Source organism: Megachile rotundata, chromosome 13, assembly GCF_050947335.1.
Source record: "Megachile rotundata isolate GNS110a chromosome 13, iyMegRotu1, whole genome shotgun sequence".
Lineage (NCBI taxonomy): Eukaryota > Metazoa > Arthropoda > Insecta > Hymenoptera > Megachilidae > Megachile > Megachile rotundata.
The window spans coordinates 7,990,357-8,008,592 of record NC_134995.1 but is presented as its reverse complement, the minus strand read 5'-3'; the positions used below and the strand labels follow the sequence as shown (position 1 = coordinate 8,008,592).

Genomic DNA, 18,236 nt, shown 5'->3' with positions numbered 1-18,236 from the left:
TATTTGCAAAATAAGATAAGTGTTTGTATATATGCTTCAAATAATTGTTTTAAATTATTCGGATGAAAAATGCTGATGAATTACAGCTCATGAATTATTCAATAAATTATCTCATTATTGATTACAACAATTTTTGTTCACCAATTATTAAACCAATTTTAAAGTTATTCATTAAATATTCAAACAGTGAAATTACTCTTCCATTATTAAATTTTTGAATTACGTATTGATTATTAAATCAATTCTTGAATTTTGTATAAATTACACAAATTTTAATTATACAACAATAATTACATTATTCATGAGTTATTGAGCAAATTTTAAATAATTATTCATCAACTATTGAATTACTTATGAATTATTGAATGAATGTAAAATATTAATCATCAACTGTTGAATTAATTATGAATTATGAAATGTTAATATTTCATTACGTATTACATTATTTATGAATCACTCAACAAACATAAAACATGATTTTTCAGTTGTTACATCAAATAATTCAACGCGTGGTAATTCACCGCATGGTAATTGGATGCGTATTAATTCAATACGTGGTAATTGAACCCGTGGTAATACAACGCGTGGTAATCGAACGCGTGGTAATTCAACGCTTGATAGTCGAACGCGTGGTAATTCAACGCATGGTAATGCAACGCTTGGTAGTCGAACGCGTGGTAATTCAATGCGTGGGTATCCAAAGCGTGGTAATTCAATGCGTGGTAATCCAATGCGTGGTAATTCAACACGTGGTAATTCAACGCATGGTAATTCGACGCGTAGAAATTCAACGCGTGGTAATTCAACGCTTGGTAGTCGAACATGTGGTAATTCAGTGCGTGGTAATTTAACGCGTTGTAATTCAACGCGTGGTAATTCAATGCGTGGTAATTCAACGCATGGTAATTCAATGCGTGGTAATTCAATGCGTGGTAATCCAATGCATGGTAATTCAACACGTGGTAATTCGACGCGTGGTAATTCAACGCTTGGGAGTCGAACGCGTGGTAATTCAACGCGTTGTAATTCAACGCGTGGTAATACAATGCGTGGTAACCCATGCGTGGTAATTCAATGCGTGGTGATTCAGCGCTTGATAATTCAACGCGTTTTAATTCAGCGCCTGATAATTCAACGCGTGGTAATCCATCATTATTTACGAATTAATAACTAAATTCAAATTATTCATCAATCTTTAAATTTGTCAAGCTGTCTCTTACTTTCTGTATCAAAAGTGTGTTTACTGTTTAAAAATATATCTCTTTAATTAAAAAAGAGACGTAAGAAAGGATTTAACAGATTTTACCTTCACTCTAAAATAACATTGTTATATACTTAATCTGACAGTTCATTTTCGCTATTGTGCAAAGGGGTGACATTAAAACAACAGTAAATGTTAAACTCCTCATGTTTCCGTGACCTCGATTCTGACTATTGAAGCAGTTCGAGGCTTTGGGTCATAAGCCGTATCTTCTCAAAGAGTCTTTCAATGTTTCCACAGCTTTGCAACTATATCTTTGTAGCTGATCTTAGACCGATGTTGTGAGAACGTTCTAGTTACAGTTGTAAAAAAACAAGTTGCAGTATATTAAAATGGAACACCATTCACTTTGTGAAATAAACATTTTTAACAAAGATATTGCAGAAACGTTTTTTAATGAAAGCATGCAAAAATGTTTGCACTAATTGCTTGACATTTATTTTAAAAATATTTGAATGAAATTTAGCTGTTGTTAATGTACATTGTTTTAAGAAAATTTATTTCCCTGTTTAATGAAATAATGATGTCTACTGTTAAAGATTGTTTTTAAATAATTTATAAATAATTGTCAATTACATTTTGCAAATTGTTAACAAAATATTTTGTAGACAGTAATGGGAGTGCTTTATAGTACTATAAAGAAAAGAAAATATTCTACAAATAATTAACAAAATTTTTTATTAACATTTCATCAGATATTTTATAAAATATATTACTAATATTTTACAAAATATTTCAGAATATAATTGACAAAATTTATTATTAATATCTTGAAAAATTTTGTACAAATAATTAATAAAATATGTTGCATTATATAATATCAGGATTAAATATTTTACAAAACATATTACTAATATTTTACAAAAGTATCCCAGAAAATATTTAACAAAATGCATTACTATTTTACAAAATATTTAACAAAATATTTTGCAAATATTCAATAAAACATTTAACAGACTAACATGTTCATTAAAAAATAATTATACGGAGTATCACCCAAAGAATAGATTGAAATATAACACAAAGGAAAAGAAATATATATGTAAACAGCAATTAATTTGCAAGAGGAGTATGAATTGTATTAATTTATAGCTAATCAAAGCAAGGCTTGATGAGAAATGTCGGGATAATAATTTATAACACAGAAATAACACAGTAATTGAACGTACCTCTGTTTACATTTATCGACGTGTTTGCGCGTGTATTTTCAATTAAAACGATAATGAAAATGCTATAGTCACTGACATATTGTGATTATCGATCCTTTGGAATTTAATAAACGACAAAGAATAATTTTTCAGTAATTTACTTACAAAGAGTTGTTGAAAATGTATTTGTTTGTAATTTGTTTTGTATACATTCTGAAATGAATGTGCAAATTTTTATATTGTTTAATGTGCGAATTTTTGAATTTATAAATTAAGTTCTTTAGTTCTGAAAAATGAGTGTATTTTTAAACTTTTAGGTTTTCAAATTCTGTAATTTGAGAATTTCAAAAATTCTGAAATTGCCAAATTTCCAAAATTCACAAATTTTCCAAATTACCATAATTCCCAATTTTCCAAATTTCCAAATTTCTAGAATTCCAAATTTTCGAAATTTCCAAATTTCTAAAATTCCAAATTTTCCAAATTTCCAAATTTCCAAATTTCTAAAATTCCAAATTTTCCAAATTTCCAAATTTCTAAAATTCCAAATTTCCAAAATTCCAAATTTCCAAATTTCCAAATTTCCAAATTTCCAAATTTCCAAATTTCCAAATTTCCAAATTTCCAAATTATCAAATTTCCAAATTCCAAAATTCCAAAATTCCAAAATTCCAAGTTTCTAAAATTCCAAATTTCCAAATTTCCAAATTTCCAAAATTCCAAATTTCCAAATTTCCAAATTTCCAAAATTCCAAATTTCCAAATTTCCAAATTTCTAAAATTCCAAAATTCAAAAATTCAAAAATTTCAAATTACCAAAATTCCAAAACACCAAATTCTCAATTTTCTAATTTCTTAAAACTCCTCTTCTCCAATTTTCCAAATCTCCCCATATAACACGCTCAAATCCACAGCTCCAAAATAAAACCCCCTAAACATCCCCTAACAATTCCCCACTGCACTCCAGAAACGTTGCACCTCACTCTCCAATCAAGCGAACTAAAATTTAATCCACAATAATCTCCGCCGAAATTTCATTCGAACAATCGTGAAAGCAACATTCTGCATCCGACAGTCAGTTACCGGTACAAAGACAAATGTTCACTCGATCGAAAACTTCAATCTGGCTTCGAGCCGTTTCATTAATTTAACGCGATAGGATTTCGTCGGCGAGAAATTATGCGGAAAGAAGGAAAACCGATCGACGCGATGCAATTAGAAAACGTCGGATGTCATTAATGAGATATCGCTCGAGATCGCACGAAGATAACATTAATTATCTATCGCGCAGACAGCCGAGCGAGCATCAGGAAGTCATTTTGTACGCTCTTACTGAGTCTAATACTGTAGTCTTGGCTTTCTCCGCTCTGTTAGACTTCCTTCGAGATTTACCTGTTACGGTGCGATATGTTTTATTATTGGCAGACTTGTTAAATTAAGACATAAATTTGATAATTACTCATGTAACTCATGTTACTTCATATAGTATACAACTTTTCACTACACCTGTTATTGGAGTATTGTGGATATTTTGAAATGTGGATGTCTTGAGAATTTAAAAATTATATTAAAATAATAGAATTCTGCTTGGTAATTTAGTTTGTAGTGGTTGAACACAAGTTATTCGGTATGTAGTGAATTGATTCGTGATAATTCAATGCTTGGTGATTCCACATGTGGTAATCCAATGCGTGGTGATTTGAAGTTTGATGATACCACACGTGGTGACTCGGTGGTTGCTAATTCGATGCGTGGGAACTAATGCGTGGTAATTCAATACGTAGTTATTCAACGCGTGGTAGTCCAACGCGTGGTGATCGGAATCGTGATAAATCGATGCGTGGTAATTCGACGCTCGGTAATTCGACGCGTGGTAATTCCATGGGTGGTAATTCGACGCGTGGTAATTCAACGCGTGCTAATTTAATGCTTGGTAATTCGATGCGTAGTAATTCGACGCGTGGTAATTCGACGCGTGGTAATTTAACGCGTGGTAATCCAACGCGTGGTAATTCGACGCGTGGTAATTCGACGCGTAGTAATTCGACGCGTGGTAATTCAACGCGTGGTAAATCGACGCGTGGTAATTCAACGCGTGCTAATTTAACGCTTGGTAATTCGATGCGTAGTAATTCGACGCGTGGTAATTCGATGCGTGGTAATTCGATGCGTGGTAATTCAACGCGTGGTGATTCAACGCGTTGTAATTCGATGCGTGATAACTCGACGCGTGGTAATTCAACGCGTGGTGTTTCGTCGCGTGGTGACTCAACGCGTGGTAATTCGATACGTGGTAATTCAACGCGTGCTAATTCGATGCATGGTAATTCGACGCGTGGTAGTTCAACGCATGGTGATTCGTCGCGTGGTGACTCAACGCGTGGTAATTCGATACGTGGTAATTCAACGCGTGGTAATTCGACGCGTGGTAATTTAACGCATGGTGATTCAACGCATGGTAATTCGATGCGTGGTAATTCGACGCGTGGTGATTCAACGCGTGTGATATATTTTATCCTACTCTATCATGCGTAAATCCATTTTCTTTTACTCATATCCACATGTTGAGAACATATCACGTTACTTCATAACAAACTATGCAACTTTTACTACTACACCTGCTATAATACGATAATATGGTTCTAATTCTTCCAAAACACAAACATAAATAATCTGAATTACCTGTACTTTCTCCATTTTCTTTGGTAATATAGCTGACATTGTCCAGACTGAACGCATGATTTTTGTTGCTGAAATCAAGCTGAAGATCGTTGTAGCTGTCATTGTCATCAACGGGCACGCTCATTTGAAGCACCTGCGTTTCATACTCCTTCAAATTAGGTTCCACATACACGGGATCATATCGTGGCATCACGTGCACACGCTGCATTCGTTCTTTGTACGCCTTGTATCTGTACAAACAACAGAAACAAACGTTTCCGCTGAAAATTTCCACTCTTCAAGAATATTACACGTTATCCTTATTGTTAGCTCAACTGTCCTTACTATTACCTCGACTGTCCTGTTAACTCAATTATCCTCACTGTTATCTCAACTGTCCTCGCTGTTAATTATCCTAACATTCCGAAACATCTGACCAACAAAGCACTAGTCGTTCGAAATAATTTATGAAAGCAAATCAAACTTCTGAATACTGATCAAACATTTAGTCTCCTAATTTTGCTTGACCTTACGCTCCACAGATCTTCATGGGGGTTAAAATAGAAATGGAGGGATGAAAGGACTGTAACAAAATTTTGTAACATAATGTTACATAATGCGGAACTTGAGAATGGTTATTTTGATTGATATAATATTCTATAAAATTACCAACAGCAAGCAAGATCGAATTCTGTGTCATCGAATTTATCTTCCATCAAGATATTTTAATCAATTCAACTAAAATCGCTGATTTCGCACATTTTCCCTCGCAAATATTTCTAGCACTTATCTTTTCCCATTGCGCATAAGACATAACTTTCTAACGTCTAATCGAAACGTAACGTGCAGAAATTCCAGCGCAATTTATCTGCAGAACAAGCATCTTGTTATAAGCAATCACTATACAACACCGAAAGAAATCACGTATCGCAAATTGCAAATAGTTGATCCACACAGACACCAAGACAAATCGATGTGCAGCGTGACCGTGCAATTGGTTCACGGGCTTTCATTTTTCAGCGATCGATCAGAAGACCGTGCCTGAGGAGCTTCCGGTATCCGGTGATCCCCATAACGAGACCACGTTGGAACTGATTTTCCCTGGAAGACAACCTCGTTTTAAATTGAACGGGAAGAGGCTGCAGCTTCTTGAACCGTTGGACAGGGACGACGAAAATCTTTCGCACGTTGTTTTTCAGGTATTTTTATTATTTTTATTCTAGTTATATAGGTTAGGTTAATCATTCTTTTGAGTCATTGGGGTCTGCAAATGTAGCTGGAAGTTTGGAAGTGTAGGTTTTATTATTTTTGTGATATTAAATTTGCAAATTTCTGAGTTCGGAAATTTCAAGTGTATTTATCAACGCGAGATGATCCATCGCGTGGTGATCCAACGCGTGATAATTCAACGCGGGATAATTCGACTAATGGTAATTCGACGCGTAGTGATTCAACGCGTGGTAATTCAGTGCGTAGTAATTCAACGCGTGGTGATTCAACTCATGGTAATTCGACGCGAGGTAATTCGACGCGTGGTAATTCAATGCGTAGTAATTCAACGCTTGGTGATTCAATGCGTAGTAATTCGACGCGTGGTAATTCGACGCGTCGTAATTCAACGCGTGGTAACTCGACGCGTGGTAATTCAATACGTGATAATTCAGCGCGTGGTAATTCGACGCATGGTAATTCGATTCGTGCTGATCCAACGCGTGGTAATTCGATGCGTGGTAATTTGATGCGTGATAATTCAACGTTTAGTAATTCAAGTCTTCGCATCTTCAACATCTTTACTCTTTCAAAATTACAAACTTTTCAATTTGAAAATGGCATCAATAATGTCAACAATTAATGTATTTTACTTCTAACGTATTAAATAGTATTATAATTATTATTCATAGTCACCCATTTTTATCATTTTATAAATAACCTATAAAAAAATCCATGAATATTTGACAAACAAAAATAAAAATAATTTTAAAAAATTCTTCAAACAATAACTTAGAACAAGTTACCTATTCAATGGGTCACTTTGACCACTTTGGTACATGTTCCGCTCTAAAAGGATAATATATTGCAAGATCACGTATGTAAGAGCATGAACAAGTCTGTTGTATAAAACGATCAAAGTCGAAAAGGAAATAATAAGAAGAAATTTCAATTATTTATCGACGCACGCGTCAATTGAACGATGTAGAAATTTATTCGATCGAGGTAGTTTACGAGCTATGTATCGGCAATACATTATCCACGAGCCATGAAATATCATTTAACTACTTTCTACGGATAAAGTCAGCAAACGGACCACCATAACACAAATTGTTACACGCAGCAGATCGGACGGAAAATAACGTGCTTGGAATCAAGACAATCAATAACGAACGCGTGCCTTTCTTCCGAGGAATTCGCTCTTGTTCGTTGACATTCCTTATATAATTCTATCTACTTCTTTGTCGCAATTAGACAAAATGTATCTGGCAATTATACTGATAGGTTTCTTGGACTGTTATTCTAACATCTAAATTATCTTGTTTATTTCGTGTTATAGGCTGAAATTTACAATTTTTGGTTTTTTATAATTTTTCCATTATTTTTTTGAATTACGTTCTTTGATGGTATTTGTAATATTTTTTAAATTAAGTCTGTTGGTAATATTTTCAAAATTTTTTAGATTAATTCTTTTTATAGTATTTCAAGTATTTTTAAAACTAATTTCGTTGCCAATATTTCCAATATTTTTTTTAATTAATTGCAAGTTTAAATTTTATAGTAATAAGAAGTAGTGACAAGTTCAAATTAATAATTCACTAATAATAAATTAATAAAATACATCATATGATAGAAATTTGAAGGTTATAAATTTTTGAGGTTGGAAATTTCAAGTGTCTTTATCAACGCGTGATGATTCAACGCGTGGTAATTGGACGCGTGGTAATTCAACGCGTGGTAATTGGACGCGTGGTAATTCAACGCGTGGTGATTCAACGCGTGGTAATTCGACGCGTGGTAATTCGACGCGTGGTAATTCAATGCGTAGTGATTCAACGCGTGGTAATTCAATACGTGATAATTCAGCGCGTGGTAATTCGACGCGTGGTAATTCGACGCGTGGTAATTCAATGCGTGGTAATTCAATGCGTAGTAATTCAATGCGTAGTGATTCAACGCATGGTAATTCGACGCGTGGTAATTCGACGCGTGGTAATTCGACGCGTGGTAATTCAATGCGTGGTAATTCAATGCGTGGTAATTCAACGCGTGGTATTTCAACGCGTGGTAATTCGACGCGTGGTAATTCGACGCGTGGTAATTCGACGCGTGGTAATTCGACGCGTGGTAATTCAATGCGTAGTGATTCAACGCGTGGTATTTCAACGCGTGGTGATTCAACGCACGGTAATTCGACGCGTGGTAATTCAATGCGTAGTGATTCAACGCGTGGTATTTCAATGCGTGGTGATTCAACGCATGGTAATTCGACGCGTGGTAATTCGACGCGTGGTAATTCGACGCGTGGTAATTCAACGCGTAGTGATTCAACGCGTGGTAATTCAATATGTGATAATTCAGCGCGTGGTAATTCGATTCGTGCTGATTCAACGCGTGGTAATTCGACACGTGGTAATTCAACGCGTGGTAATTCAATACGTGATAATTCAGCGCGTGGTAATTCGACGCGTGATATTTCGACACGTGGTAATCCAACGCGTAAATTACTACTAGTCCGATTAAAATTCATCAATAATAAATACCTCATATTATAGTAATTTAAAACATAACCTACAAATTACTACGATTCCGAATAAAATTCATAAAAATCTCCCAAGACATAAACGACCTATTCCATAATTCTCACTGCAGAAAAACAATTTGAATCAATCGGGCGCAGTCGAATAACAGCCATTGCGTTATCCACTAACTCCATAGCGAACAAACTTATAGCGTAGAATCTGGTTCACTTATACCGTTATTCCTCGAAGCTGGATTAAGTGAACTATTTAACCTGACAATCGCTAATGGCCGTGATTGAATGGTCGATTGTCCCTCGATCGGCGATATCTGAAAGGAAAATCCTCGTTATCGTAAATAACAGTGATCAAGTGAAAAATTACCCGGTTTGTCCCGTGGCGATGACATTTTCAAAGACATTCGAACGGTTTTTTCGAGCAAAGGTTCTACGCACGAAACCGATTCTCGGAATCTCGTTATTTGTCCATTTAATTCTTTTTACAGCCCCCGCTGGCAAAAAGCTGGTCGCCACAAATCCGGAAGCTGAACTTTACGACTCCTGAACCGCAGAGATAGACCGTTAGGCCTTTGTTGTTAGATGTTTATGCAAATGCGAGATTTTATAAAATATTTTCCTCTTTCGAGTTGTTTGAGTAGTTTGCATAGTTTGCTCGTTTTTAGCCATTTATATAGTCAGCTTTATGTGGCTTTCGTTTGCTAGGGTTCGGAATTAGTGGAAATCATAATTCATAATAATATAAATTCATTCAAAAAATTCATAATTCACATAAATTATTTTACGTCAGAAATTAAGGGAATCTAAGTGATATAGTCCTCGATCCTCAATTTTAATTAAAATTTAAACTTCCGCATACTAAGGAACTTTAAACGTAATTTAGTACAAAGTAAACTTAATTTCGGAACCAAGTAAATTTACTCTTTACTTTCCTGCAAAGTTAACAGCTTCCTCAAAACGTTTCCTTAAATATTACAGTAAATACCCAAAGTACTTTCACGTTCAACAATCGTTTCCGCAGAAACTATCGTAGAACTAGTGTTGCACTTTAGCATTTGCAACGGTAACAAGAAAAGTAGCGATGGAGAACCTATAATTCTCTTCGGACACACGGCGAAAAGCGAATTTGCGATCGAACCGTGGGTAATTACGATGGTACACGATGTAGGATACCGTTCGCCATATTGGAAGCCGGGAATGCACGGTTGTCTCTTATGACACTGCGCTCCGTGGAATGTGAAAGGTCTAGTGCAACATTCTGCTATCGTAACAGATCGTGCTTGCCATTTTCGCAAATTGACCGGATAAAATGCACTTGCTGGAAAATCTTGTACCTTTGTTTTAGAGTGTACCGGAGAACGGAAGATTGATTCGAGACTTAACAATCGTATACGGCAATTATCGTAACGGTGTTAAATCATGGCTGCAGAAAATCGCGACACGATTAGATCGCAATCTTCGAATAGTACTCTTGTACGATTACGTGTGTTTTCTTCAGAATTTCTCGGTTACTGCACGTGCGTCGGGAAAAATCGTGAACCTGCTACGACATTATTGTTTACGGCTACGGGCGTTAGATAGGGAATTGTAGAAACACGTGTTTGGTACAGGTTGCATGTGGGGTTTTTAATGCGATTTACATGTTGGAAAGTACAATGCAAATTTTTGGTTACGTAATTGCGTGGATGGAGAGCACAAAAGCACTGTAGTTCAAGAATACTTAGAAACTCTCTGAGCTATTATATGACGCACTGAGACGCACTAGAGCACTATAGCTCAAGAATACTTAGGGACTCTGTAAGGTATTATATGACGCAGTGTGACGCACTAAAGCACTATAGCTCAAGAATATTTAGGAACTCTCTAAGGTATTATATGACACACTGAGACGCACTAGAGCACTATAGCTCAAGAATACTTAGGGACTCTGTAAGGTATTATATGACGCACTGTGACGCACTAGAGCACTATAGCTCAAGAATACTTAGGAACTCTCTGAAGTATTATATGACGCACTGTGACGCACTAGAACACTATAGCTCAAGAATACTTAGGAACTCTCTGAGGTATTATATGACGCACTGTGACGCACTGGAGCACTATAGCTCTAGAATACTTAGGAACTCTCTAGGGTATTATATGACGCACTGTGACACACTAGAGTACTATAGCTCACCCACGGTATTCTAGGGCACTTTAGGGAACTTTAAGACACTCTATGGCGCTCAGGGACACTGTAGGATACTCTAGAGTAGTTTAGGACGCTTAGAGCACTCTATGACGCATTGCGACCCTCTACACAGTATGTCGGAAAAGTAACGGAACTTTTTAAATTTAAGGAAAACTAGCGCCATCTATTAAAACATGTTATCTGAAAACAGTACCTCCCCTACAGAACACAACAATCATTATTGGAATCGAGCAACGAATTGTAAACTTATAGCGTTTAATGCGACAGAACCTTTCGTCACCGTGTCACAAAATCGCGGGCAAGCGCAACAAATTGCTCGCGTTGAATATTGCGAGGATCTTATCAAAACAGCCAGACGAAACTGTACATTCCTGGAATCAGTTGTAACTAGTGATGGGACTTGGTGCTTCAAGTATGAACCTCGAACAAAGCGCCAAAGTACTACGTGGAAATATCTAGACTCTCCAAAATCAAAAAATTGCGATTGCAGAAGTCCCGAGAGAAGATAATGTTAATTTGCTTTTACGATTATAAAGGAATTATACTTCGGGAATTCGTTCCACAGGGACAAAATGTTAATGGCGAATATTATCTGGGTGTTATGGAACATTTGTAGAAGACGATCGCTCGTGTGAGGCCTGAATATCGAACCCTGGAAGTTGATTTCTGTTGCACGATAACCATGTCATACAACTGTTTTTAATCAATATTTGTTTATTATTACATTTATGCTAATATTACTGAGAGCTAAAAATGCATTACTGTTAAAAATTCATGAATCATGTATATATATAATTTATGCAAATTAGTGAATTTATATAATTTATGTAAATTAGTAACTTGATATAATTTATGTAAGTTAGGAACTTGATATAATTTATGTAAATTAGGAACTTGACTTTATGTAAAATATAAATTATTTTAAACATTGACTTCACAAATAACACAAGTATTACTCCGTCAAGCTTACGCTTTTATAACTCCAATAATTCAATTTTCAATTAATCCTTGCGATTTTAACTTTCAGCTGAGCTGCACAGTAAAGCAGACGAACAAGAAAAGAACGATACCAGTAATCGTGCGAGTGTCCGACATTAATGACAACAAACCGAAGTTCATTAATACACCATACGAGACCACGGTGCCAGAGGTAAGTCATAAAACAATATATTAAACTCATGCATTTTCTAAAACTAAGCTAAAACTTGTTCCATACAACTTAAAAATTTCCTCTACGATTATTCAAATCCCTCATAATCCCTCGTACAGATTCTTCCTATCCGTACGCAAAAAATTGATAATCGAATACTGCAGTTTCCCAGAACGCAAGATGGCGCGAATCTCCCAGCTGATCCATAATGGCGGCACTGAACGATCGTGTAAAATTCCGATTAAACATCTTCACGGTAATGCTAAAAGCATTGCGAGATTTCCACGATACAACGCAATGTTCGATCAACGACGCGAGAAAAATGTTATTCAATAATAATGTTGATCATTTTAGCTGTACGTTACGCGTCGGATCGGTTGCCGTAAGATTGCGCGATAAATACGGATATCGGGAGGATTAGACTTCCTTTCGCGATAAACTGTGGCCAGCTTCCTGTGGCGAATATAAAAGAACGCTAACAAGCGTATAAATTTGAAATTTATTGGACTAGTTGGACAGTTTTAGGAACGATAATATGACGCATCTGAAACACTCGTAATAGCCGCCATATTTTTCCCTGTGTCTCCTATCTTCGCGACGATTTATCGACACTTTTGGCGGCGAACTTTTCCTGCTTTTCAAATAATTCCTTTCTCAATTTCTCATTAAAGATGTTTTCTGGGAAAGCCGGATTAAGTAGGTTGTTTAAGAGGAGGTAGAATAATATGGACACTTAATATTTTTTTTTGGTAAAAATTATTTAAATGTAAAAATGATGTATGTACAATTTTTTATAAAATCATAAAATGATATAGTAAGTTCTTAAAATATATAATCTTTTAGAAGCTTGAATATATATCAAAATAACATAATAAAAATTTGTATAATGTAGTCTACAATTTAAAAAAAAAATTGATTAAATACAAAAATAATATAGTAAAATTTTGTATAAAATATACAATTTCTTATCTAATTTTATAACAAATTCTATAATATTTTATAAAAAATAATATGGTAATATTTGTTATAAAATATTACAAAATTTGTTATAAAACTTGATGAAGTATAAAAGTTATATAATAAAATTTTGTAAAAAATATTGCACAGTGTTTCATCCAATAATTTTATAATTTACAACAAATTTTCCTATATTATTTTTTATTATAAATTTGATATTAAGCTTAATATAGATGTTGTTTAGCATTTCAGATTTAACACGGAATTTAACCCAAAAGAAAAGATATTATAATCCTTGAAAGTGAACAAATGCAAGATTTTCTCCTCGTTTGCCACATTTCCCCTAGGGAAGCCAGATTTGCTCTCGACTGTATCTAAAGAGTTAACCTACCTGTTAATCCGGCCGAATGCCGCAATACGCGTGCGTTCGATACCATGTTAATACACGTTTTAATGATCCCGTATTTTATGATTGCGAACGTTATCTGGCCGCATCTCTACGAAGCTATTGCAAGCGTAACGGTATATTAAAGCTGCCGACCACGATCGTTTGGTCATTAAATGGCACACATGGGACTTTGTAAGGGATGCAATCGTGAATGTTGGCTGTATCGAGTCGTATTTATGGTCGTGACAAAAAGGGAGGTTGACCTTTTAAATCGTTTTATGTTCATTTTCGTATGAAGTGCTATAAAAAATAGAACCACCACTTAGTATTCTATTATTCTTTAAGTTTATGTATCATTTTTTTATTGGGCTTTATTAAATACTAAAAATTGCGTATAATTATCAGTAGGAAATTTGCATACACTTGTTTGTATTTGTACATTGTAAATGTCATGCAGTGTATAAAATTGTATTTCTTCTTTCTCAAATTTTTAATGCATCATCAAGGCAAATGTATTATAAGTTTTGCTATGTAGAATATGTTTGTGCTAGGTGACTTGAGGACTTTTCTATTGGGACAATCTCTAAATCCTCAAATTTTCATCCACAAATCCTCAACTTGACAATCTCCTAGAGATCCTAGAGTCCTAAAGATGACCAAACCTGAAAATTCACCAATTTGTATGTTTCTAAATTTCTAAGTTCGTAATTTTTTAGAAAACTAAATTTCTAAATCCATAAATTCATAGGTTTCCACACTCGTAGACCCTGATTCCCTAGATCCACCATTAGACCTCTAAATATCGCTATATCTGTAGATCTTCAAATCCCTGATACTCCAAATGTGGATCTCCCAAAATTTCAATCTCTCCAAATTCTTAGCCTAACTCCAAATTTTCACATTCCTTAAATCCCTCAAATTCAATGGCCATTAAACTTCTTCTAGATTGCTATATATTCCCTGGGAAAGACTTGCACTTGACTGTATGTAGACTCCTAGATATCCTTAGTTCTCCACATCCCTGATACTCCAAATGTGGATCTCCCAAAATTTCAATCTCTCCAAATTCTTAGCCTAACTCCAAATGTTCACTTTCATAAAATCCCTCAAATTCAACAGCTATTAAACTTTTTCCAGATTGCTATATATTCCCTAGGGAAAACTTGCATCTGACTATACATACATAGAATTCTACATATCAGTAGATCTCTAAATCCCAAATTCCTCAAATCCCAAATTCTCCAAATGTCGATCTCTCAAATTTTCCACCTCCCAAATCTCTCACCCTAATTCCAAATACTCACATCCCAAAATCCCTAAAACTCCATAGCTATTAACCTTCTCCCATATAACTACGTACTCCCTAGGGAAGTCTTGCGCCTCACTATACGTGGAATTCTACATATCTGAAAATCTCTAAATCCCAAATTCTCCAAATGTCGATCTCTCAAATTTCCCACCTTCCAAATCTCTCACCCTAACCCCAAATACTCACATCCCAAAATCCCTAAAACTCCACAGCTATTAACCTTCTCCCATATAACTACGTACTCTCTAGGGAAGTCTTGCACCTCACTATACGTGGAATTCTACATATCTGAAAATCTCTAAATCCCAAATTCTCCAAATATCGATCTCCCAAATCTTCCATCTCTCAAAACTCTCACCCTAGTTCCAAATATTCACATCTCCTAAATCCCATAAAACTCCACAGCTATTAAACTTCTCCCATATAACTACCTACTCCCTAGGGAAGACTTGCACCTGACTGTACAGGTCTCTGTTCTAACGGTTCACGAATGCAGAAAAGAAGAGGAATCCGCGCTCGTTTCTCTTTGACGGCGACGACACTTCCGAGGACTCGTTGAAATAGTTGGCGCGCGTGCACGTTACACAGATAAATCCGCTTCGCTCGTCTGGAGAAATAGATCCTTACAATTATAGAGGGTGGAGGTAGAATGTTGGATAACTCGCCGACAACTTGGATAACTTAATTGGTTGAGGCAGTCATCTGGCAAACGTTCGAGAATTGGAATAGTTGACGAGGTGCAATTCTGTCCTCTCGGACCTCGCATTCCGATACGGATATTGCGAGACTGAAATTGCGCTAATTCGATTTCATCGAGCTTCTGACGTTGTTGCGAAGTTTAGGCTCATTCTGAAACGTGGAATGTGAACTTCACTGGGAATGTTCATTTTTGGAACGAAATATTTTTATTCTCTTTCAGTATGAATATTCATATCAAACAAAATAATTTTAACTCAATAATATGATGTTACTTTGCAAGTTTATTAACTCATTATTTATTGAGCTTTTTTGAATATGTGTCTGTGCTATTTGTTAGATCAGTGAATTTCTTTAAATGAAATTTTAAATTATTGTTCTATAGACACATGTGATATACATAATATGATTATATGTAATTAACATTTGAACATTATTATTAATTTTATTTTGTAGTTTACAAAGTCTGATGGTCAAGTAGCTTGTCCTCAACATTTCTCAGCATCATTTGATAATTTAATAATTTTGTTCAGATCTAATTTAAATATGTATAAAAATGCAATATGTAAAAAAATTATTCAAAATCACATCCAATAAATTTGATTTATTTTTGAGTTTAAAATAAGAGCACCATAGGTAAATTACTAGATTATGTATGTACTATATACTATTAGTAAAATACATGTTTATACATGCACTATTCCAAGATTTATCTATTTGTCTCTACAAGCTGTCGAGCATAGAAATCGCGCAATAAATCAGTGATGCGTTGTCGAACCTGTTTCACCAGAAAAATTCCCCCGCACAATTTATTTATTCTTTTAAAAGTGCAACGAGCTTTCTGCACACCGTACAGTAATTAAAATATACTGTTATACTCGTTTTCCGGTGTACTAATGTACAAATTAAAGAGGCTTACGTTGCTAAACGGTAGCTATTATCGCCAAGTACAGTTAATTACTACTGGATTGGCCGGTGGTGTATGCAATAAAATGCAACCGAGAATTCTCAGTAACCGCGCATCTAATACAGGTGGTTCGAATGAATAAATACGCACTTGCGTAATCGAACAGTCACGTATACGCCGGTTCATTAAGGTTACCAGTTACCATCATTCGATAAAAATGTTTCCTCAACTGGGAGATTCTTATTTTTTATATCTTTCAGTCATTAATAATTCAGAGACTGTTGTGGTGAGAAGGTTCATTCACCTTTTATATAATAAAATAATAATTCGTTTGAGATCTTTTTTGTTGAAATTGTTTGTTTGGGGAATTTTTGTCTTGGGGTGAATTAGTGTGCAAATGATAAAATACAACTCAGTTGTTTCTCGTTAAATATAAGCTTCTTTATTACATATACTGTATGTGTTAATATGTTAATATGTTAATAAAAATGTTCAAAACTTGACATACATTTAAAATTTGAACTAAAGTAGAAAAATAAATAAATTGGGATTGCTATGTGAATTATGACGAGAGGTCTGGTTTATTAAAGATGAACTGCAGTGTGCGTCACGAGTGTGTCACAATGATGTAGGGCAAAGGTAAACAATTAATGCCGAAATTACAAATCCTGCAATGTAGAAATCACTTAAAACTTTCAAAGTGCTCCTCCACTTGTTGCAACTACTCCTCCACACATTCACCCTTTCTCCGCTATCCACCATTGCAATCATACCAATTTTCGCATTTCTGTATAATGCACCGACACAACCGCCCTCTGAAGGCACCTATTAACTTCAAATTATCAGACCTCAATCCACTTTCAACATCCTAGCAAACTTCAAATTTTTAACCAAAGAAACCAGCTACCTTCAAATACCCTCCTCTCCTAAAGATCTCTCCTAAATCCTAAGCCTTCACCCATTATAATCACACAACCAATTTTCGCATTTCCGTACAATGCCGACACATAATCGCCCCCCAAAGCTATTGATTAACTAGGAATTATCAGGCCTCGCTTAACAGAATCCACTTTCAATTTCCTATCGAGCATGACCTATCGCAATTGCAGAATCGCGCGAGTTTTCTCTATCTTGATCGCGGAACGCCTTCATGATCTCTGTTTAAACTAATTAATCCACAGCGAAGCAGACCGTTCGGTTTCACAAAAGAGAAATGGAGGAAGCTGGATTATTCCCCGCTGATAATCGACGGCGCAGCTAAAAATCGGCCACGCCAACGAGAGATATTCGCTCATAAGTCGGCATGGGAGCACGTTCTCTCGATCGAGTTTCCACCGCGAAATTGTACTCGGTAGCCTGATTTATCGGGAGATTTATCGGGAAGGCACGATCCGCGGGATCGAAAAATCCTGTAAATTATCCCGTTGCAATGCTAACGTGGTACCGCACGTACGATAGATTTAACTGTGCGCGGTCAATTATGAAGGGAACGGATTATTGCCACGAGGAAGCTGGTTTATCTTTGTGTGAGGACATAGGTACTTTAACACTACATTTGTAACTCGTCAAAATGACGGGTCATTTCCAATGTTCAATTTATTTATTTTTACAGTTTAGTTCAAATTTTAAATGTATGCCAAGTTTTGTCAAGCTAAAGAATCTTAGGCAGTTCATATAGCAACCCCAATTTATTTATTTATCTATTTCAGTTCAAATTTAAATGTATCTCAAGTTTTGTTAAGCTAAAGAATCTTAGGCAGTTCACATAGCAACCCCAATTTATTTATTTATCTACTTTTGTTCAAATTTTAAATGTATGCCAA

At 35.4% G+C, this 18,236-nt stretch overlaps 2 protein-coding genes across 3 annotated transcripts in view; one reads left to right on the top strand and one right to left on the bottom strand.

Annotated features, from left to right (window-relative positions):
* Positions 1-18,236, bottom strand: part of LOC100878189 (uncharacterized protein C15orf61 homolog) — a 169,618-nt gene that overhangs the window by 103,465 nt on the left and 47,917 nt on the right. The gene's annotated exons all lie outside the window — the stretch shown is intronic.
* The window catches only part of Cad99C (cadherin 99C), a 224,992-nt gene that overhangs the window by 161,344 nt on the left and 45,412 nt on the right, over positions 1-18,236 (top strand). For both annotated transcript variants that reach the window (XM_076539204.1, XM_076539203.1), the window contains exons 4-5: positions 6,091-6,269; positions 12,034-12,156. In XM_076539204.1, the coding sequence (XP_076395319.1) occupies positions 6,091-6,269; positions 12,034-12,156 (302 nt within the window). The remainder of the gene's footprint in view (positions 1-6,090; positions 6,270-12,033; positions 12,157-18,236) is intronic.